We start from the raw sequence: 22,766 nt of genomic DNA on the forward strand, positions 1-22,766 counted from the left end.
CAAATTGCATGGGCCGTGACTCGGGTAACACGCTCATCACTACTGCGGGGAAAATAACTTACTAGTGCCCCCCTGGACAGGTTGGGGTGGCAGGTGAGTCTGATCTGCGGGATCCGGTTTCTGCTCCCAGTTGAAAACACGCAACAGCAGAGGGAGCAGAGAGTCCTCCTCACCCCTCCTCAGCCGCGTCACGTGATCCACCGACCGACTCCTCCGGCGAGTTGCTCGCATCTCCCACAGTCATGGCGGTGTCGGGGAGTTGCGGAGATGGAGTAAACACCGCCGCGTCCTGATTTGTTGACGGTTTCACGCGGGACTCGAACCGCCGTCGTCCGAGATCATCGCGAACGTCCCGCGGGCCGCCGCGCACCCAACGATGGCCGACCGCGGCGTCGATCTGTCGGCGCTGCCCAAAGAGGTCAGGGACCAGCTGGCGGAGTTGGACCTGGAGCTGTCCGAAGGTGAGCTCTCGCCCCGCAGCGGGTTTATCAGTTTAAGCTTCCCCGGTAATCGGCGCCAAAGTGCGGATCCCGAGCGTGTTTACGCGCGTGAGGCACGAAGCAGCGATCCGCGTCTCAGCTGAGTGAGACCCGGCGCTGCTGCAGTGGACCCGGCTACAACTAATAATGCAAACGCGCTGACCCCTTTTTTTTAAAGCTGTCGTTTCTCCACCAACAACCCTTGTTGGTTTAAGTGTACACGGAGGCATTTATTTGCACAGATTGAAACATGATGCAAACAAATGGGTCAGTAATATAGAATGTTTCAGGCTGTTCGCCCTCCACGTTCTTGTCTTCAAACCCATCATCTTCCCACTTATGTGTCATACGTTGCTTATCCTCAGCTATAAGAGCACACACACTCCTGTCGGGGAAAATGGGTCAAGTTTGTCGTCCCCGAGGCTCTCTGTGTGTGTGCGCGATTTCGTGCGTGCGTGCGCAGCCTCAGACTTTGGTGGACACTAAATAATGCTGTCGCCCTTCCAACAGTCAGAGCCTTAAACCCCAAACTGCAGCAGATAGAGGAGGGCTATTTGTTTTAGGAGAACGACTGTGGGGAATGTGGCTGTTACGCAAGTCTCCTCCTCACACGGTGAATCACAGTGCAGCAGCTTGATAAGTGCCGTGCGGCTCTCAGGTGCCCAGGGGCCGGATGAGTAATGTTATGTTTCTCATGGAGAGCCAAACATGGGAGAGGAAGGGGGGGATATGTATGCCCCCTCCCACCCCCTAATGATGCCAGACACAGACACTCACAGATACCTTGGACTGGCTCTTCATTAAGAGGAACAGGTGAAACTCAATGTGTGTTTGAAGCTGTGATTTAAACTAGCTGGCAGTCATCCTGCACAGCTGACTGTGGATCTCAATGATTGTCACAGTCACTTGTTCCACTTTGGTATCTTAAAGTTCAAACAAGCTCAGGCCTGTTTTTTCTGTGCGCACAGACTCATTTCTGTAATTGGTGCTTGTCGTTTGCCGGTATTGGTTTACCTAGACGCAACGTCATTCATGATATAGAGTATATGATCTGAGCCACTGTAGAGTTCAGTGTGTGTTCTGCTTGATAATAGACACCAATTAACTGTGCCATAACGAAACTGGGTAATGGAGGAGGGAATGTTCACCGTATGTTCAAGTGACTTATTGAGAGGCCGTGGATGCACAACATGTACTGGAATATACGTTTGTATGACCACAACAAGATTTGTCCTACAAAGCTTTTTTTAATGAATGGGAGGTTGTAAGTATGGTTTAGTAACTATTTATTTACAACACATATTTATGTTATGATTACAAAAGGATTGGTTCTGCGCAAATTTGGAATTAAATTGTAAAACCATAGGTTAACAGACATGTTAGGAATACTGAAGACTAATATTATTGCTCATAAATAACAATAATTGAACTTTCAATTTCAAATTGTAGAATCTATACATTATTAAGTGGATATTGAAGTTGAGACTTTTGCCTATTTTCGTCATCAGTGAATTATTCCTGAAGAGAATTGTTAAAAGTCATCACTTGAGCACAGTCCCAAAGGTGTAATCTTCAATTGGCCTCTTCAAGTCGCACCAACACTGCAAAACAAAAATATACCATGTCCAAGTGACATAAAATAGACATGAATACTTATATCGTAAAAACGAATGACAGTGCATTTTCTGTCAAGGGACATATAAAAAAGTGAAAATCCATGTTAATTCTTGAAGTGGTTATAATGAATTGATCATTGTTGTCATTGAGGATAATTCTGCTGATTATTTTTGCAACTAAGCCCAAGACAATGTCCTCAAATGTCTTGTTTTGACCACCCAAAAAAATATCAGTTCTACTGTGAGTAAAGAAACCACAAAATATTTATTTAGAGATCTTGGAATGTTATTCTTTTTATACTCTCCATACGTCCCTCTACTTAATAGAATTGATAAAATTCAAGATTGAGCTCATGAAATCATGTGTCCCCGTGCAGTTCAGGGTTTCTTTTGTGTTGCAGCTTTGAGCCAACTGCTGCCAAAGTGAAAGTCAGAGCCGCTTGTGAAGGCCTTCTGTGTGTAAGTGTAAGTGGTAAATCGACACACCCGCGGGGGACTGACCTTCCTCGGATTGCTCCATCATTTGTAACTTTAGATCGTAGACAACTCCTCTGCTAACATAAAGGCCCGGTGCTGTGCAGATGTCCTGCTCCTGTACCCACATCTCATAGCCCGATAAAGTGCGTTACCCGTCTGCTCGACGCTGACGGGACGAGACGAGCAGCAGCCGGTCGCTCCAAACCGTCTGAACCCTTCTCATGGATATCTTTTACATGGCAACAATCCCCCCATTGTTGTCCAGATGCTTGGGACTCCCCGAGCGACAAACTAACGAAAATACGCATCAGCGTTTTTTTATTTTTTGCAGCACTGGTTGTTGGTGTGTGCGTGCATGTATGAGGGAGGGAGAAGTTCCACCTACATTAACCTCCGTGACTGTAAAGACACAAAGAAAGCCATTGAGGGGATCAAAGACTTGGTGATTGAGCCGGACTGGAATTTGGAGCACTGAGCAGCAACTGTTTAAGATGCTCAGCTGGGGAGTGTGCGGCCATTGTAGTGTCTGCAACTCCTGTTTATATAGTGATGGAGTGTTCACAGAAGACAGCAGGCAGTGTTTGGCATCAGCGTTTGGTAAACTTCATACCAAAAGTTTACCGGAGGTATTCAGTGATATATATACAAAACATCATCAGAATTAAAATGTACTGATTTCAAATGATAATCTGCATAGTTTTGGTCCACGCAGTTTCTAACAATTCAGAGTTCTTGCATTTTGTTGAATAAAAAAAGCTTCTTGTAGATATAATGTAGCTGCAACATCAGCTAACCACACATTCCTTTTCGATCACTGTACTCTTTATCTCACAATCGGTGTGGCAGAAGCAACAACTGTTTCACACGTGGTTTTCAGTCTGAATCGTAGCAAAGACTGAGAGGCATTTGCTAGATTGCACTAAACACTAAGTATAATGGAGGCAGATGGGAAAGGTCAATAACTTGTGGGGCTCGGGAGCAGCCACAGGATCTCCATTTTTCCAAAATAATCCATCAGCAGTCGATAGAAAGACTGTCATCGCTGTGTTTAGAGCCATGCTGCTCTACAGACAGCAATGCTGGTGTTGAAACTCAGATGTCACAATTTGAATTGATAGACACGTGACCTGTGGTGCGTGACATCTGCACAGTCCCTATGAATGACTCATAAATGTATCCCACGTCATTCAAACGTGCAGAAAAGCCAACAATTCTGCAATGATCGCACAGCTTTGTGTAGTCATTGTATGTTCTCTGTCCAGCCTGATAAGTGGATGTGTGGATTTACTATTGACTGTAGCCTTCATTCGCTGTGGAGAGGCAGGTTTTCATCCCGGCAGCCTGTTCCAGAGAGAGAGAGAGAGAGAAATTAGAGATTACAGTCCTGCCTGCGTCTCTCAATCTAGGTCACAGAGCATCAGGGGGCAACACGCCCGGCTCATTTAGCCTGTGAGTCACACTGGGCCAGGACTGCTGCTGGGGATCTCTCTCTCTCCCACCCACCCTGACACCACCGCTGCCTTCTTTCCATCCGTCAGGCTGCTGTTATTCAGTGCTTCACTCCTTGATTGACAACTATTTCTTTCTTTTTTTTACAATGGTTCATCAATTTATATATATATATATAGTGTATTTTTTAGGGGGATTGTTGAGGGATTTTTAACTGCAGATGAATGTAGTGCACTGCTGAGTATTTGTGAAAGCAGCATCTTAAAATGTGTATAAGGGCGTTGTATCAAAAGCTCGATTGAAGAGTTAATCTGCAAAGTCAGGAAACCAATTTGCTAGATTTCTTTGTTATTATTTACTTAGCAAAATTGACATCCATTTACCAGTTTTAGCCCTCTGAAATTTGAGGATTGGATGCTTGTCTTGGTAAATGGACTGTACTTGTATAGCGCTTCACTAGTCTCCCGACCACTCAAAGCGCTTTAACACTACATGACATCATTCATCCATTCATACACTGATGACAGGAGAACCACACACAGTGACACCTGCCCATCAGTAACTACCATTCACACGATTGTTATAGGTTTAGTTGCCAACAATCATCAAGTGTCTCCTTCAGGCTGAAAGGCTGGAAAGCAATGTGTGTGTGTGTCTGTGCATGCAAATATATGTCTGCAAGCTTACGCAAGCAGTTATGTGTGTGTTTGTGTGCACATTGACAGGGACAGGAAGGAAGCTGAGTTAGCCTATTTATTTAAAAGCTCATTAGCTGTTGCAGAGGAGATGTACTCCAATCACCAGTCAGCGCTCCAGGCCGCAGACTCGACCCACCCATGTCACACACATTAACAACCGCAGGATTCCTTTTTTTAAAACCATCATGAGTATCATATAGCACTCTTTTAATTTCAATGTAGACACAGACCCTCGCACGCACAAACACTGAGGATACATCGGGAGCACTGTGTACAAAAATGACTGAATAATTTAGATGAGGCGTGAGCGCACAGACACGCACAGACACGCACGTCAGCTTGGTACCTGAGCCACCTCACTTTCAAGTCCACAGTGAACTGCAGGTGTGCTCTCAAGCTGCACTTCACTAAACCCTTTAGTAGTTCAAATCAACCTTCTGATCTATCTGTTTTCTGCAGCTTCTTGCTAAAAGAAACACAAAGCAATGAGAGTGGTGGATGGAGAAGAGTGAGTAGTGGTGAGGTCACTGTGCTGTTCATTAAATTATTAAAAATGGCAAGTGGAAGTAGCTGCAGTCACACTACCTGAAACACGTGCTTCAGGCTCTGCACACCAGTGAGGCCATTTAATCCAGCTGTGTAAATGAACAAGGATCGCAAGTAATGATTATGTCAGTGGGCAGTGGCTTAATATTTCAATAAGTTCTATAATTTGTCTGTATGACACCAAAATAAACCACCAATTATTTTTATAAACCTTTTATCAAGTAAAGAACTTTGGTTCCAGCGTCTCTATTTTTAAGCTGAAACCAGTTTAAATTTTGCATTTTTACTTAATGAATGTCTTCATTGATTTGCTGTAGGGCTAATTCAATAAAACAACGTCTATATGAAACAACCACATATACTATTCTATACAAACACAAATAAAAATGTTAATTTAGTAATCACGTGATGATTCCATCGAAAAATGTATCATATTGAATTATTGTGCTTTAACTTTTAATTTGACTGGGAAACAGCTTCCTTCTGTAAATGTATTTAATCTCTTTCATTAATTGCTTCTTAATGCATTTTGTGTGACCCCCATCATCATATGGTCCTGGCCTGTATCAACGCCATGGACTTGCATCTCCTGTTCCCTCATGTAGCTCCACATGGACCCCCACTCTCTGCCCCCAACAACGCTGAAACGCACACACTTGAACTATTCTCCATAAAGCCTTTCCAGATTGGAGCGGCCATATGTCAGAGAGGCCCATACAGTGACACAAGTGAATACTCTGCTAAGCTGTTAAAACCCTTACAGACGAGACCCATTTATTATATCATATCATTATAACGGCATTACATTTCATTCTGCATCCTGTTTCTGCAAACTATTTCTAAGTTTGAGGAGGGTGATTCCTTTTTAAATGTCCGCTCTGGAAGTTTCTAATGTTTTGAATGAAGTGCTTTCGTGTTTTGAAGTTGTTTTTGCGTTTTCTTCATAGAGCGTTGCTATTGTTGGCCTGAGACACTGAGACATGTGTGTGGACGTGGGCTGCACAGTTGGACTTGACTGCAGTCTCTGCGGCTCCCCGGATCTCCTGCAGTGACAGCGCCAAACAATAAACATATTTGAGCTTTAGAAGCAGTGTTTTACGCCGTTTTGCCCTCACTCAGATATGTCACATAGTCATTTTAGTTGATGCTAACTGAAGAAAACATAAAACATCAACAGGATGTTTCTCTACTTCAGAGACATCCATGTTTCAAGGTCTACACAAATGCCATGGTCTACTCACAGCTTCTCAGTCCCACAAGAACATATACTCTTGTAGGTGTTACAGTGCGTTTGTAACAGCTTTGCCACCGCCAAGTGTATAAAGGTGTCAGGTGTGTCATACACACCCTCTTTCATTCTGTCGGCTGTGCAAAGACAGAGAAGAAATACTGGATGACGACTGGAGGCACTGTCTTCTTTTCAGTTAACTCACTGCTCTCTTTTGCTTTCCTGCTTTGTATCCCCTGTTATTAGTTTTACTTGCTCTTCAGGTCTAAGTGTGTGTGTGTGTGTGTGTGTGTGTGTGTGTGTGTGTGTGTGTGTGTGTGTGTGAGATGTTGAAATGTGGGGTGTGAAACATGAATCACCCTGTTACCTGAGTTGGCCACACCCTCCTTGTTACTCCCGAGGAAGAGAATCACCGGAGACCTGCAAAGAAAACGTGCGCGCGCGTGTGTGTGTGTGTGTAATAGGGCTCCAATTCTCGTCCTACCAGTTTAATTATGCGAATCAAAATGTATGTATCTCTTCTCCTTATGAACGTGTCGTAAGAAACTATAGTTAGATTAGATGAGATTCATTTTTATCAACATCTTTGTCTTTCTGAGGAAAAAATAAAACAAAGATTGGCCTAACATGTACACTTAAAACGTGATTGTTGGGATACTGAAAGTGTTAACTGTGCTGATATTGGTTTATAAACAATAGATAGATATAGATATTAACTGTCAAATAGGAAGTATAGGAATACGGAAGTATGTCACTATATTGGCTTAATTTCCTTATAATATGATAGAATAATACAATTCTAGAAGTTCAGTTGTAGCTTTGGCGTTGGTGTGTCTCCCCACAATGTTCAGTAGCCACATCTGTCCATCCCAATGAATAATTGCCTGTGCCACTGCATGTGCGAGGGGGCGGAGTTTGGTGCCATGGCGATGTCCATCCACAAACATTTTCTCTTCAATGAAGAGCTAAACCAAATAATGATTACTGTAGAGTTAAGATTAAAACATGGATGCTAAAGGGGATTAATGAAATCTAATACGTTCTAAATGTGGTCATCGCCCTAAAGGTCCCTCACACATTCATCTGCATCCTCTTGTTGGCACGCTTACAGTCTTGTATCGACATGTACTTTGAGCTGTTGGTTCCTCCACTGAGATCTTTCTTCCATTCACTAACGGATAGCAGGTTTACACACGCAGAGGATGCTAAAGAAGTCAAACCACCTCTCACTTTGACTGAATCCTAGACAATTAACTCAATTGTGAGTACAGTGTTATGCGGTGATTGAGTCTTTAATAGTTTCTGATAAAGAAACATATAGCTGGATTTGGTTTTGCCGGCTCAGCCGGAAAACTGTGATAGAACATACAATTAAAAACTGCGGAGCAGGACATCATTCTCCTTCACAGCCACCATGTATTTGTGTGTGTGTGTGTGTGTGTGTGTGTGTGTGTGTGTGTGTGTGTGTGTGTGTGTGTTCATAAAGGCAATATATTATGCATTCTTACTCATAAAAGTTGTCTAAGTTAAACAATACATCATGTGAAACATGTTCAGGTGCGTGTTGTGTGTGCTGCTGCGTGGTGTGGACACAGGGAGTGGGTGATCTTTGGCTGAGGGAGATGCTTGGCTTCCTGGTAGGAGGAGGCAGCTGGTATGACTCAGTAGAGGGGTTTGTTCTGCAGATAAAATGTACCCGATTCTAACCAGTCACATCCTTTCGGAAAAACAACAACATCATTTTATGAGGTGCCAGCTGGAATTGCCTGTTTTCCCAGCACTATTTCAACATGTCTGATCATTGTCAGCGAGCAGGTGTCGAAACGCGTTCAAACTGTCGTCCTGAGCAAGCGAGTGAGTGAGGGAGAAGGAAAAAAAACAGGAGAGAAAATAAAGGTTGGTAGCTGATTACTATTCAGACGTAGTGCCTGAGGGGAAGAAGGAGAGAGAGGGGTCTCACTGCAATTCAAATAATCCAAGGCTAACGAGTTCGAGAGTGTACAGAGCTGTGTGAACACACAGCTTTGATGTTACTCTTAACACATTTTAAGGAAATAAAACCGAGGTGCAGTAGTCTTCTTCACCACTGCATCTGTCCAAATGAGACCGCGTCATGCAAAGCCTTTAATGTGGTCTCCACATTACGTGACTGGATCCCTGAGAGACAGTGAGTTAAACTTGGTTTGAAATAGGTTAAATCAAAAGAGTATGGGTTTTTTTGTAAGTAATTTTTCAAATGTAAGCTGTAGCACAAGAATCAGATTCTCAAATTTTTCTAATATTCCATTTGCAATATTTGCACATTTTAATTCTCTGTTAAACGCCTGTTGAAAGTCTGGCTACATCCTAAAGTAACGTAGGGCAACCGCAGCAGTTCACGCGGTGCTTTTGTTTTCTACAGATGTAGCCAGCCCCTAACTAGCAAACCAGACGCCCCTTAAATTGAACAACTCAATGCTTCATTCACACAACAAAAGCTTCACATCCACAAGTCATCTCCGGCTGCTGGAGCGTGGATCTGATGGTGCGACCATAAAAAAACCAGATGAATTTCGAATCATCCAGATGGAAGAGTGATTACTTTGAGATTCATTTAATGCCCCGACAACCCCTCCCCCATCACCAAGTCCATCTCTCCCTCTCTCTCTCTCTCTCTGTGCATCTCACTGCAGAGAAACTGCCTGTTCACATGAGCTAAAAATAAATCATGTGACTGAGCTAGGCCAACTGTACTGTTCATGCATTACTTATGGAAGTGTTTGCTTTTCTTCCTTTCTTGGGGGAAAAAAAGTAGATATTTTGTTGGAGTGGGCTCTCAGGCAATATTCCCCAAACATGAGCACTCTCATTTTGTGTCAGCTTGTCAGTACTGAGTAGGTTTATCAGAGCAGATGTTTCAGTAGTGCAGTTAGTTGAAGTATTGCAGGGCTGTCTACTCCTCTGCAGAACTGTTACAGATGTAAATATGTTATAATTAGGGCTGAGATTATCAACACAACAAAATGTGTTTTTTAGTGAATATCTGATTTCGTTAATGATTAACTTTTGTAATTTTTTTTTCATGGTGTATTCATTCATAATATGGAATCAATCTGGTGTACTGCAATTTGGATCAGATTTTCCTCATTTTGACCGTTAACCCTATCAGCAACATACATTTCATCATGACTTGTCTCACCAACTCAATTGCGGTGATCCGGGAACTCAACATTGCAGCTTACGTCACAGTTAGTCACAAATTAGTGCTTTAAAGTAGCCATGCATTGAACGTGCGATTTGCACTATTACAGCCATAGTATGCATGTTCAGATTTTATTTCCCTCGTAATTGTTTCTCCATATCAATACGGAATCAGAATTGTATTTATTGTCTTGAAATACACATTAACATGAATCCAACATATTGTAGCGACCGGATAAATTGATGGAGAAGCTCACACATTCAGCTGCCCACAGGAGCTTCCTCAAGCTGGGCACCGGTTCACTCAGATAGCGGACCAAACTGGAGAATAGGGGGTCCCTGCTCCATCTCTCCATCAGTTTGGGGAAACTTGGCCTGACCCCTGCTGTAGGTAGTTGGCAGCAGTTCAACTGAGAAATCTCCACCTAATTTCTAATTTCCAAAAAGTCAACATCAGTTTCTTTCAATCTTTCATCCCTGTGCGTCTCAGCGGCCTTTTTTTTTTTTTTTTCTCAGGGATTACCTCTGATCTCCAGGAGATGATACATAAGGCGGAGTTACATTGGTCACAAAATGGGATCTCTTGCTAATATCATAGAGAGTGATAGCAACCTGGGGTTTTTAGACAGACAGCGGCAGGCTCATGTTCTTCTGCTTGTCTTTCATTCTGTTAGTGTAGGCTACGTGTCTCATGGGACTATGACGAGGTTTGAGAGCAGCCGGAGCAGACATACTGAATGAATCACTGCTGCTCAACACAGTTACTCTATGATAAAAATGAGTGGAGGCTCTCCAGAAGGATTTTTGGTCCGTGTCCGAAAATCGGACAGCTTTGCCCTGAGTGGAACTTGGCAGAGTCAGTGCATCGCTTCGGGGCCGGTGGAGGAGCTCAGTCGGCCTGTGTTGTGTCTGGTGGGCTGGAGGGAGTTGCAGATGGGCAGTTTGCAGGGGGGGACAGGAGCGGCGTTTGGCTCTTTTACCGTTCCTCTCTGTGTCGGATGTACCGTGACTCACTTCTTGTCACTTCCTCCTCGGCGTGTCTCCCACATTTCTTACCCTCAGCTTTCAAGCCTTTCTGTTCTCTCTCTGCGTCTCTGAATCATCCCCTCGCTCGCCCACGCTTCTGCACGTTTCCAAATTTAGTCCTGTTTTTGTTTTTCTCTTTGTGTCATACTTGAGACTGGAAGATAGCCACAGCTTTGATGCCCTGAGCCATCTCTGGAGAATACTAAACAACTGTGTGCATCCATCTGTGTTTCAATCTCCTTTGCAAGTTCTGTTTTTTATTTGACCTGTTTCTCTCCTCTCTGTTGCTCTATCACAACTGTTGTGTTTGAAGACGTGGTTATAGACCGCGTTCATCAGAGCACGCAGCTCAGTCCTAGAGTGTTATCAATAAAACATTGCTCCTAACCAAAGCATTAGCGATATTTCTTAGATGGATCTTACAATTCTTGTGTGTTTTATCAAGCATATAGAAGTATCTGTTATGTAATGCAGAATTGAAATGGACTACCACTGAATGTTAGTGCTGCTCACAATACGAGTGAAGTGATGTGGATTCACATCCTATTAAATACAAGTCGGCCTTTGCCTCATTATGACCAAAGATCTAAAGGTCACTCATCTTTATGATCTGTTACAGGTGATATAACACAGAAGGGATATGAGAAGAAAAGGACAAAACTCCTGGTACCCTACTTCATCCACACTCCAGGTAAAGAACCATCTCCTCTGTTTTGGGGGGGGGGTTGAATGACCTTGTATCCCCTCAAATATCACTTAAACCTGATTGCATTTTTCTTTATTCATTTCTCATTATTGATTTATTTTCACCTCAATGTCTTTTTATAAGTTGTCAGTTCACTAAAAAAGGCTGTAAAATATTACATTGCAGAATAAGTGAGGGAAACATAACCTAAGAGGTATATTGCATTTCATGTTATGTAAATGACTGTTTCTCTATAAATGGCACTGATGTAATACATTCAGACCTGACAATGCTCACTGGTGCCTCATAGTGGTGCCATCTCGCTTCTAATCTCCCCTCATCTCACTGATGGTGCAGCACAAATCATAAGATATTGTCCCTGTATGCCGAATCTGGTGGAAGCTGCGTCTCTATTTGAAGAATCAAATGGTTTGTTTGACAGGTAAAAAATAATAATTAGAAAAACAGAAAAACAATAGATGGGCAGTAACTTAAATTCCAAAATAATTCAAGTCAAAGCATGATCTATTCCATACACAATATCCGACATCCTGTAAAAGTTAAGTACATTATTGAATAATAGAATAGAATGAAATGAATAGAAAATTGTAAAAAGTATATAACCATTTTAAAACTTTTGACATGGGAATTTCACCATCAAAAGATTTGTTTCTAAGAGGCCGAAGTTAAGTAGAGTTAATTTAAATAGCAATTGATCCATTTATCGCTATACCTTAGTTAACCCCAGCAGCAACAAGATGGATCAGGAAGATCCTCATGTGCTAATAATAAAATAAAAGCATGTTTATTGTGTTCGTTTGACAGTTGAGCCACCCCGTCAGAATGACAGACAGCCTCCCGCTCCGAGCTCCTCCTCCGGTCACGGCCCTCCTCCCTCCAGCTCGTCCCGTTACCGAGAGCGACGCACCCGCAAGACCCATCGCAGTGGAGGAACCAGGGACGACCGCTACAGATCAGGTCAGGGCTCCAGCATCAAAAAAATACTTTCAGCTTCTTTCACCCCAAATGTAAAACTCCTGTTACGCACTGAGGACGTGTAAGTTCTTCTTGTGACTTTACAGCTTTCACGGTAAACCGCTTCAGCTGCAGTAGTTGAGCCAGCCTGTTTTGAAACTCAGACACTGGGCTGTTTCAAAGGGACCAATTAAAGAAATGTGTGTGTGTGTGTGTGTGTGTGTGTGTGTGTGAGAGAGCGAGACACCCTGCAGCTCGGAAGCTGGTCTACAAGGGCCCCTATTCCGTGAAAGCAATCTCGGAAGTCTGTGACATCACTCTCTAGCTATGTGAGAGGTTAACAGAGGGGATACTGATCTGGAGGGGAAAACCCGACGCTGCTGAAAGGGGTAAAAGATAACAGAGCAGTAGAGTTAAGGTCAAAGGGCGCAGAGCATTATGAAGAGGATGTTATTATGTTGAATCTGTAAAAGCATCCTCCAGAATTTGTTTGTTTCCTTAATTCTCTTCACTCGGAAACACCCTTAAACTCCAGCCTGTTACAGATCGCAAATCTGTTCTGATCTGCTGGATGCTTCGATGACAAATCGAAACAGTAAGCGAATACTTTATCAGAATATTTTATTATCCGATTGAAGGATTCAGAAGGAGATCGGGGGAAAAGGATTCAACACAGCGAGGATTAGAGCTTGAAAAATAGATGCATGATTGAGATTTGTGCATTATATCAAGAACGGGCTGATGGAATTAGTGCAGCATTGTCTTGGGCTTTAAAGTGCAGCGTAGAAGTAAAAATGTACCAGGACTGACTGGTTGAAGGAGACAGCTTGAAGGAAAGGAATATGAGCCTTATGCCATATAAAAGAGCCATCCATCTATGTATTTATTTATTTTATTAACCCTAACCCTTACCCTTTATTTGATATGGACATCACAGTGGCATTAGAATTGTGGCACACAATTATGTACAAGAACTAGATTCACTGTGTTTAGTGTTTGTAACTAAACCTTTTACAACACCTTTTCCACAAGAGGCTTTTTTAAAGTAGATACATCCACAAATACATCTATACCTACATACACACAGTATACGTTTCCAGGAGTGTAAGGTGTGAGAGCAGTGTTGCTTCTCTTTTAATTATGATTTGACCTTAACATTGTGTTGCATTTTCAATGATATGTTCACAGTGTAAGACAGTTGCAAGTGGTGCTCTGATAAAGCACTAAGCTGCCTTCAGAGGAAGCAGAAAGGCCGGTCATCCATCATCAGTGAAGGGTCTTTCCCTCACTCATTTATTCATTGCTTCTAATACAATCAATAGTTTACTCTGTGATATCCACACATTGACATTTGAAACACAAGAATAACTGCCATTTGGCTGAATCACTTTCAAGTTTTGTAAATTATGAATACACTTAATCCATGCAGCTCTACCTCCCAAACCTACCTGTGTTTTTACTTCTAATAAATGGGATTTATTGTGGTATTCTAATAATTTAATATAATTTATCTAAGTAAGTAAATGTAGTCTCATGAACACTACAATTTTCTTCCACAGTGGCACTTTTTGAAGAGATACTAGATAAGATTGATTGAGATGAACACACAGTTTATGAAAGTCTAGCTAATACAAACCAGCAGGCTACAGCTCAGAGACCACGGCCGCGCCAGCTGCTAAATCAGCATGCTAACATGCTTACAATGACAATGCCAGCAACTGATGTTACGCAGGTGTAATGATTACTGTGATGTTTTAAATCTGAACTTCACAAACCTACTGTATTTATATATTAACGCTTTACCAAAATCACAGCTGTGGTTGTTGGGAATGTCATCAGTGTTGCTAGCTTTCAGCTATAAAGCGAGGAATTTGACAAATCCAAAATTTGACCTGATGGCACTAAAGGAAAGGTCAGAGGATCACCAACGTCTAGGCTTCCTCCTCTTACTTAGAACTATAAATGTTTGCACGTGGCAAAGTTGATGAGAAACTTTAGTCAGACAACCAATGGGGTCCCCAGAGCTACGCTGCTATCATTGCTAACAAATAGAACGTTTTAAAAGACACCTAACACATAATAGTGAGCAAATGACAAAACACAGCAAGTTCTTTAAAATATTATTATTATGGGCTGTCAATATAGTTTAAAGCCTTTGAATTACCTCTCATTGCCTCCCCTCATTCTCCAAAATACAATATCTACAGCTACACGTTCATGTTCCACATAGGTAGCATAATAGTAAACCAAAGAGGTATTCATGAAAGATGCCCATTCATCAGGAGCTGATGTAAAACCCACCGCACAATCCACCGTGCTTATCGCCACGGAGACGGCCCTCATGTGTAAGAGGTCGGCCTCTCCCGACGTCCCTGTGTGACAATTGGACATTATGAAGTTGATTTAGTGCAGAGCGATCTCTTCAACCGAAAGCCAGTTATGTAATTATGACCCGTCTGCCGCTGTGTGACGATCCGTGCCTGATGGTTTATTTAAATGTGTTCAATGGAATCTGTCTCCCCTGAGTAAATACACGTGGGCTCTGTCAGTGAGTGGGCTTTTGTTGCATGTTTTAGTCTAAATGTGTGGCTGTTCACATGGTCTTTTATAATGTCCCCGTGGGTGTCATCAAGTGAGAGCATATCTGTACTTATTACACTGTGTAGGCAAGTGTGTGGGTTAAAACCCTGTTTGTCTATCTTGTGGTTTCCGCTTTCAGTGGAAAAACAGGCATCCTTTAAGGATTAAATGTTTTTTTTGTCGACATATCTCACTGAAACTGGCTCACTGTTTGCTGACAAAAATGACAAAAATGACAGGAAAACAAAAAATAATACAATTGTTTCTTCTTCTCACAACCTTCTATTCAATTCTATAATTAATTTACTGCATGAACTACTTTTTCTCCAGTGGGAATTTTTCCTAAAAGGAAGTCGGGAACCTTTCCCTGTCATAAAACCACGATTTAAACTTAAATACCCTACTGACCATATTTTTTGGCAAGGGCTTTTAGGGTTTTTTTTTAGAGCCACTGCTTTGGAGCACTGACAACACGTTCAATCATAACATTATTCAAAAAGCAGTTATTTAGAAAATTAGGCATTTTTGTATTGTTGTTTGAACTGTTTTCATTGTTTTTGTTTAATTGTTGCGTTGAATCAAACGCAAAGGCGAGTTCCACGCTCAAAAAGGTTTTTTGTTTTGTGTCTGTGCAGACATCCATTCGGAGGCAGTACAAGCTGCCCTGGCTAAACATAAGGAGGAGAAGATGTCCCTGCCCATGCCCACTAAACGACGCTCCACTTATGTCCCATCTCCCATCGAAACGCGCACACCACCAGGTAGGACGGGAAGGAGAGGCCTCCTGCTTCGTTGTTACAATTATTGACATTGAGTTAGGAGGATATCGAGCTGAATATTACATCTCTCTCTCTCTCTTGCTCTCAGACTCCTCATCAGGATCTGAAGATGAAACGTCTGCGCGCAGGCAGTCATCCGTGGTCCCCACTTCGCTTGTGGTCAATCCCAACCTGCAGAGCCCGGACTCTTGGATCAACCGCACTGTCCAGGGCTCCTCCACCTCCTCCTCAGCTTCCTCCACCTTGTCACACGGAGAGGCCAAGCCGCAGCCTCAGAGCCAGCCTAAGTCTCAGCCTCAGCCGCAGTACAAGCCGCAGTACCAACCTCTGTATCAGCCTCACTACCAGCCTCAGCTCCAGCCTCAGCACCAGCCTCAGCTCCAGCCTCAGCACCAGCCTCAGCACCAGCCTCAGCCTCAGCACCAGCCTCAGCCCTCAGCCCACACTGCAGCTATCACGGGCATGCTGGCTCACAGTCGCATAGGTGAGACCCAAATGTATGACTAAGATGTTCATGGACACCAATTTTGTTATTAGTGCGAGTTTATAATGTAGAGGCCGTCCCACTGAAAGTTTAACTCCAAAAGAATCCTATATTTTGCTATATTTTAACTGTTTAATATCCAGTGCCAGCTATTGTTATTAGAAGGCAAAGTGAAACTTGAGGATGGCTTCATTCCTGACTGTCATCCCCCGCTTCAGCTGCAGCTCCATCAGAAAACAGTGCCCCCCCTCCAGATGTGACAGCTGTGGCCCCTCCATCGAGAGGTCCACGGGTTGACCTGCCCTCGAACGCTGTGGTCCGAGGGATGAGCCGTGGACAGAGCCGCTCGAGCATGATGGAGACCGCGGACGGTAACGACCACACACACAAATTTCTCTTCAAAATAAGTGTTGCCCTTCAACAGTGATGTACCATTAATCACACTTTACTGCTGTCTTCTCTTCTTGATCTTTCTCTGCCCTGTCATATTGACTACCTGATAGCAAGAGGTAATATCCAGAGTAAGGAAACACCTTAATGTTTAATGTCTGTAGCCTTCTGTGTCTGCTGTTTCACCCTTACTCTCCCCCCTCGTTTTTAGCGAATGACTAATAAATGCCACAAAATCCAAATCCTCACGCAGAATGAATCCTCACGTGTGATCCCAAACCAAAAGCTCTCACTGTTTTCCTCGTGTTGGTGCCACCTACTTGTGCTGCTTTTCATTCCCACAAGATATGAAATCATGTTATTGGCAATTCAATCTCAACTAAAGAATACAGTCTCTTGTGTAATGGGATGAAGAGCAGCAGACAATGAGATGGTAAGAAGTTTAGACGTGTAGTGTTGTGCCGATCGATGTTCAAGCCATCGCGTGTGTGACCGTGTGTTTCCTGCCACCGCCCCTCTCCGCCCACCTGTTAGGAGTTCCTGTGAACAGCAGAGTGTCTACTAAGATCCAGCAGCTGCTCAACACCCTGAAGAGGCCCAAGAGGCCTCCCCTCAGCGAGTTCTTCACCGACGACGCTGAGGAGATCGTGGAAGGTACGCAGGAAACATTTCAACGACAGTCCTCGCAAGGGGCCCCTTACTGAAATCTGAGTTTCAAAGACTTGTGCAGACATATCTATATTAAAATAAATACATTTTGGGTACTAAACTCGATTGGAGTACAAAAAGTAGTGTGAACCTTATAATGATTTATAATGTGTGTGTTTAATCCTCATGATTAATTATGTGATTATAACTATAATTCTTAGTGCTATTAGAACATATACAAAAAAGTATGAATACATGAATACATGTACTGTGTATGCAAGTAGACTATGCACACAGTCTTACCCAAGCCATCACGGATGATCCATACATTACACAGAGGAAAGAGAAAGCCAAGCAATAGGCTGAATCAGTGAAACGCCGTTAGAGTATAAGCCAGCAGTGATGCATGTGCCTTGTTTTGTCCTGTTAGCATCCTAGAATGACCTCATTAATCTGTTACATACATGCTCTGCCTCTCACAGTGCCCCAGCCGGACCCCAACACGCCCAAGCCGGAGGGCCGCCAGATCATGCCGGTGAAAGGAGAGCCTCTGGGTGTGGTCAGTAACTGGCCCCCAGCCCTGCAGGCGGCGTTGGCCCGTTGGGGGGCCACTCAGGGGAAGAGCCCCGCCCTCACCGCTCTTGACATCACGGGCAAACCGCTTTATACACTGACATATGGTTAGAAACAGGACTCTACTTTGTGACATGAGATTTATTTTGGCAGTGCTGAGACGTATAACCTCCCCTCCTCAACAACCTCCTCCCCGCTCCGCCTTCTGTCTGTCAGGAAAGCTGTGGAGTCGCAGCGTGAAGCTGGCGTACACTCTCCTGAACAAGCTGGGCACCAAGAACGAGCAAATCCTCAAACCTGGAGACAAGGCGAGAGAGCGCGCTCACAATGTGCACGACAAGCTGAGGCAAACAGGTATACTACGCTTTGCAGCAACAAGGTGCTGAATGCAGTTTAATGTCTTGGCAGGTGGCGCTGGTTTACCCCAACAGTGACCCTGGGATGTTCTGGGTAGCCTTCTACGGCTGCCTGCTAGCTGAAGTTATACCTGTACCTATTGAAGTACCGCTGTCTCGCAAAGTAAGAAATCCAGCAGACATGCAGCTTTTGTGAGGGCGGATGTCTGGATGTTTAACTGTGAATGTTTTTTCATGTGTGTTTTGTGTGCGTGTTGTTTTCAGGATGCAGGGATCTGCCAGGTGGGGTTTCTGCTCGGTAGCTGTGGTGTTGGTCTGGCTCTGACTAGTGAGATCTGTCTGAAGGGTTTACCCAAAACACCGACCGGGGAAATACTGCAGTTCAAAGGTTTGCTCTGTCATTTATCTTTATTAAAACTACTTTGTTAAATAGTTCTGTAAAAAACATACCAGGTAACCTTCAGACTGTAGAATGTACTGTGTGTTTTAATTTGAATCATTTCACTTGATTTCATTGATGCCTTTTTTTCTCTGACAGGCTGGCCTCGACTAAAGTGGGTGGTGACGGACACAAAATACCTGACCAAGCCTTCCAAAGACTGGCAACCACACATCCCCACTGCCAACACCGACCCGTCATATATAGAGGTAACAAAGCTGCTTACTGGTAGGTCGGCTGATTCTAATAACCAGTTACTGCTCTTAAAGAGAAAATATAGTTGACCTGGACGTTGACAAAGGTATTCACACTCACTCTTGTGTTTCCTCTCTGTTCAGTACAAGGCAAGTAAAGATGGCACAGTTGTGGGTGTGGCTGTGTCTAAAGTAGCCATGTTGACCCACTGCCAGGCGCTGACGCAGGCATGCAACTACAGTGAAGGTGGGGGAAGAGTCATCGTCGTGCACCATCGAAGCTGTCCTCATCAACGTAATTGTCTAAAGTCACGTGTGTCTTTAAAGGGGAAACGCTGGTGAATGTCCTGGACTTCAAAAAGGATATGGGCCTGTGGCACGGAGTTCTTACGGTAAATGTGTTTTTTTCTCTTTTTGTAATTTTAAAACAAAATTAAAAAAAGAACCAAAAAAAGAATATCACATTATATTAGCTGCTTAATCAGGTCTTGTTTGTTTCCAGGCTGTGATGAACAGGATACACACCATCAGTGTTCCCTACGCAGTAATGAAGGCGTGTCCTCTCTCCTGGGTACAGAGGGTCCACATTCACAAAGGTAACACTGCTATCAGCCTGAGTTGTTCCGTATGAGAGTAATCGATGATAAACCTTTGACGTTACCTGACGTGCCACTGTTCTTGAGCAGCTCGTATAGCTTTGGTGAAGTGCCGTGATCTACACTGGGCCATGATGGCTCACCGTGAACAGAGAGACACCAGTCTGGCGTCTTTACGTATGCTGATTGTTGCTGATGGTGCTAACCCCTGTGAGTACTTTGTGACGCTCCAGCTTTGTAAAAAGAGGTATTTTCAAGCGACACAAATGAGATGTAATATGTCAAATCCTTACTTCTTGCCTTCAAGGGTCGGTGTCTTCCTGTGATGCCTTCCTGAACGTGTTCCAGTCCCACGGGCTGAAACCTGAGGTCATCTGTCCCTGTGCCACCTCCCCCGAGGCTATGACAGTAGCTATACGCAGGTTTGCAATATTTTCTTTTTTTGTAAAATAGTGATATTAGGGGAAAAAGACAGACTTAACAAAAAAGGCTGCTTCTTTCCCTAAGCCCAACCTACCTCACATTTCAGCTCAAACCAAGACCCATGTAAAGAAAGAAAGCACGACAGACTGGTTCACTCAAGAATGATTGTAATTTGTACTGAGTGACTGGACATGACTGTTGACAGATGGTTAAGGGTATGAACAGATGGGACGGATGTAAATGCTCATGATTGATCGAGCTCTCCCCTGCGCAGACCGGGAGTACCGGGCACGCCGCTCCCTGCCCGTGCCATCCTTTCCTTGGGCGGCCTGAGCCACGGTGTCATCAGGGTCAACACAGAGGACAAGAACTCGGCCCTGACTGTACAAGACGTCGGGCACGTCATGCCTGGAGGTTAGAAGGAAAAATAAATAAGTCAAAAGGGAGATATCAAAAACAAATGAAAGACTGTGTATGTATTTACATTATCTCAGTGGTCCTGGGTCCTTCAATCAGTCATGACACACAAATTCATGACCATCCTTAATGCTCCTCCTGAAACCTCAGTAGCAAAATAAAAGAATATCTGCTTTAGATATTATTGCACATTCAGCTTTATTTTCCAGAAGGATAAAGTCATAGTTAAAGCAAACTGGGATGAAATGTGCAATGTCAATTTATGAAGTCTATTAGATATATTAGATGTCTGAATGCTGCCATTGTGTGTCTCCAGCCCTGATGTGCACTGTTAGGCCAGATGGACCTCCTCAGCTCTGTAAAACAGATGAGATTGGTGAGATAATAATCAACTCCCGTGCTGGAGGCAACATGTACTACGGCCTGCCTGGGGTCACCAAAAACACCTTTGAGGTAAGAAAGTAACATTACATTATTCACAACCCAACAATTCATTTGTGTATTGCTTTAATGTATTCCTGTGCATCTGTGTTCAGGTGATACCGGTTAACTCAAATGGAGTTCCCATTGGAGAGATACCATTTGTGCGGTCGGGACTCTTGGGGTTCGTCGGCCCAGTAAGTTGAACCGTCTAGTACATCCGTGGTGACTTTAGTCGTTTCTCTCTCTGTCGGCGAATGGGTCTTTATACCGACAGCGTAACGACCTCACTGTGTGTCTCACCCCCGCTGTGCAGGGCAGCTTGATCTTTGTGGTGGGGAAGATCGAGGGTCTGCTGATGGTGAGCGGTCGGAGACACAATGCTGATGACCTGGTGGCCACCGCTCTGGCCGTTGAGCCAGTCAAGACCGTGTACCGTGGGAGGTGAGGACAACACTAAATTCCTCTCATATGAAATGTGAGCTGGAAGATGCTGCTGTCTTGGTTAAGTGTGGATCCTAGTTAATCACCAGTGACACCTGTTGATACGTAAGAGAGGCACAGCTGCTCATAACGGGGCACCACTGGATGAAATGGTAGCGTTGCTTATAGATTCCTGACCTTCACACCCTCAACATATTTGTCTGTGTCTTTTTTTCTTGTTTCAGAATCGCTGTGTTTTCCGTCACGGTGTTTTATGATGAGAGAGTGGCGATTGTGGCGGAGCAGAGGCCGGATGCAAGTGAGGAGGACAGCTTCCAGTGGATGAGCCGAGTGCTTCAGGTAAATCCGCTCACCTTCTTCTTTCTCATGATTTTATTGTGAAGCAGCTTCTGTTCAAGTAACTGGAGACAATATACACATCTAGTTTTGTAATTAAATATGAAAAACAGCCAAACTTTAACAGTAAATCACATGTTGTTGCTGTTAGCTTACACCGCTAGCATCCAGTGACCGTCTGTAATATACAAACAGAGGCACTTTGGTCACTTTCAGTTATTTTTGTGTTGTCTGCAGGCTATCGACAGCATCCACCAGGTGGGCCTCTACTGTCTGGCTCTGGTCCCGGCCAACACCTTACCTAAAACCCCGCTGGGTGGCATCCACATCTCTGACACCAAGCAGTTCTTCTTAGATGGCAACTTGCACCCCTGCAACATCCTAATGTGTCCCCACACGTGTGTCACCAACCTGCCGAAGCCCCGGCAGAAGCAGCCCGGTAGGCAGCACTTATCTGCAGCCGATCCTCCAAAGATGAGAGTCACTGTTGAAGTTCCGCCTGTGCGGGTCACTCAGGGTCATGAAGTGTTTTGTGAAATTGGGGCATGGTCAGTAGTGTTACATAATGTGCACACGTAACAGTTTCTGAATTTGGGAAAGCAATGTTTCTGGTAGTTGGCCTTGGCTGCGGCAAAGTTCAATGAATGTCACGCAATCGGCATACATCAGTGTTCAGACATTCTAGACTCACTAAAGCAGTCTAGAATGTCTACAAATTAACTCTCTTTTGGATTCTAACAGGATTCTAACTCGGGTTTACGTGGGTGTTTTATTGGGAAATATGCAGTGTTACTATCAATTCTATTTTCCAATCCTCTTCATATTTTTTCATATTTGAACATTTCTAGCATAAAATACTGACAACATCAAGTACGAAAAGAAACTAACCAATCAGTAAACAGCAATCCATTAAAAACAAAGAAGTACATGAATGAAATACGGGGGAAAAGAACAATATGTTAGACGTCATGAATACAATGATAGGACTCCGTTTGACACTTTACACTGTGTTTCCCGTTCAGTTGGTGTTGGTCCTGCGTCCGTGATGGTGGGCAACCTGGTGGCGGGGAAGAGGATCGCCCAGGCTGCCGGCAGGGACCTCGGCGTGATCGACGACCAGGATCTCGTCCGAAAGGTAGCATGACCATGAGTGGTGTGGCTCTCACTTCCAACCATTCACTAACTCTTTATCTGAAAACATTCCCACTTTCTGAAGAGATGCATGCATGTTCTTTAACGTCAGCAGGAAAACACATGATCAGTAGCGCTGCTCATACATGTTATAGTATAGATAGTGGAGCTTAGAGGCTTTCAGGCTCAAACAAGCT

The 22,766-nt window shown here is 43.8% G+C and overlaps 1 protein-coding gene across 5 annotated transcripts in view; it reads left to right on the forward strand.

Annotated features, from left to right (window-relative positions):
- The first annotated feature begins 180 nt into the window (after positions 1–180).
- Positions 181–22,766, forward strand: part of dip2bb (disco-interacting protein 2 homolog Bb) — a 30,341-nt gene continuing 7,755 nt past the window's right edge. For 2 of the 5 annotated variants that reach the window (XM_040202802.2, XM_040202806.2), the window contains exons 1-25: positions 200–461; positions 11,319–11,390; positions 12,210–12,362; positions 15,575–15,700; positions 15,807–16,202; positions 16,421–16,573; positions 16,706–16,723; positions 17,127–17,246; positions 17,723–17,920; positions 18,030–18,121; positions 18,222–18,332; positions 18,434–18,557; positions 18,708–18,817; positions 18,947–19,049; positions 19,130–19,194; positions 19,305–19,398; positions 19,489–19,608; positions 19,706–19,820; positions 20,096–20,235; positions 20,555–20,691; positions 20,775–20,855; positions 20,975–21,102; positions 21,327–21,441; positions 21,676–21,877; positions 22,461–22,573. In XM_040202802.2, the coding sequence (XP_040058736.2) occupies positions 377–461; positions 11,319–11,390; positions 12,210–12,362; positions 15,575–15,700; positions 15,807–16,202; positions 16,421–16,573; positions 16,706–16,723; positions 17,127–17,246; positions 17,723–17,920; positions 18,030–18,121; positions 18,222–18,332; positions 18,434–18,557; positions 18,708–18,817; positions 18,947–19,049; positions 19,130–19,194; positions 19,305–19,398; positions 19,489–19,608; positions 19,706–19,820; positions 20,096–20,235; positions 20,555–20,691; positions 20,775–20,855; positions 20,975–21,102; positions 21,327–21,441; positions 21,676–21,877; positions 22,461–22,573 (3,171 nt within the window). In that variant the 5' untranslated portion in view covers positions 200–376. Of the gene's footprint in view, positions 462–11,318; positions 11,391–12,209; positions 12,363–12,606; positions 12,749–15,574; positions 15,701–15,806; positions 16,203–16,420; positions 16,574–16,705; positions 16,724–17,126; positions 17,247–17,722; positions 17,921–18,029; positions 18,122–18,221; positions 18,333–18,433; positions 18,558–18,707; positions 18,818–18,946; positions 19,050–19,129; positions 19,195–19,304; positions 19,399–19,488; positions 19,609–19,705; positions 19,821–20,095; positions 20,236–20,554; positions 20,692–20,774; positions 20,856–20,974; positions 21,103–21,326; positions 21,442–21,675; positions 21,878–22,460; positions 22,574–22,766 lie in introns of those variants that run through there. The other 3 variants (XM_040202804.2, XM_040202807.2, XM_040202808.2) reach the window with 3 other exon arrangements.

This window comes from Gasterosteus aculeatus, chromosome 17 (assembly GCF_964276395.1).
Source record: "Gasterosteus aculeatus chromosome 17, fGasAcu3.hap1.1, whole genome shotgun sequence".
NCBI classification, from domain to species: domain Eukaryota; kingdom Metazoa; phylum Chordata; class Actinopteri; order Perciformes; family Gasterosteidae; genus Gasterosteus; species Gasterosteus aculeatus.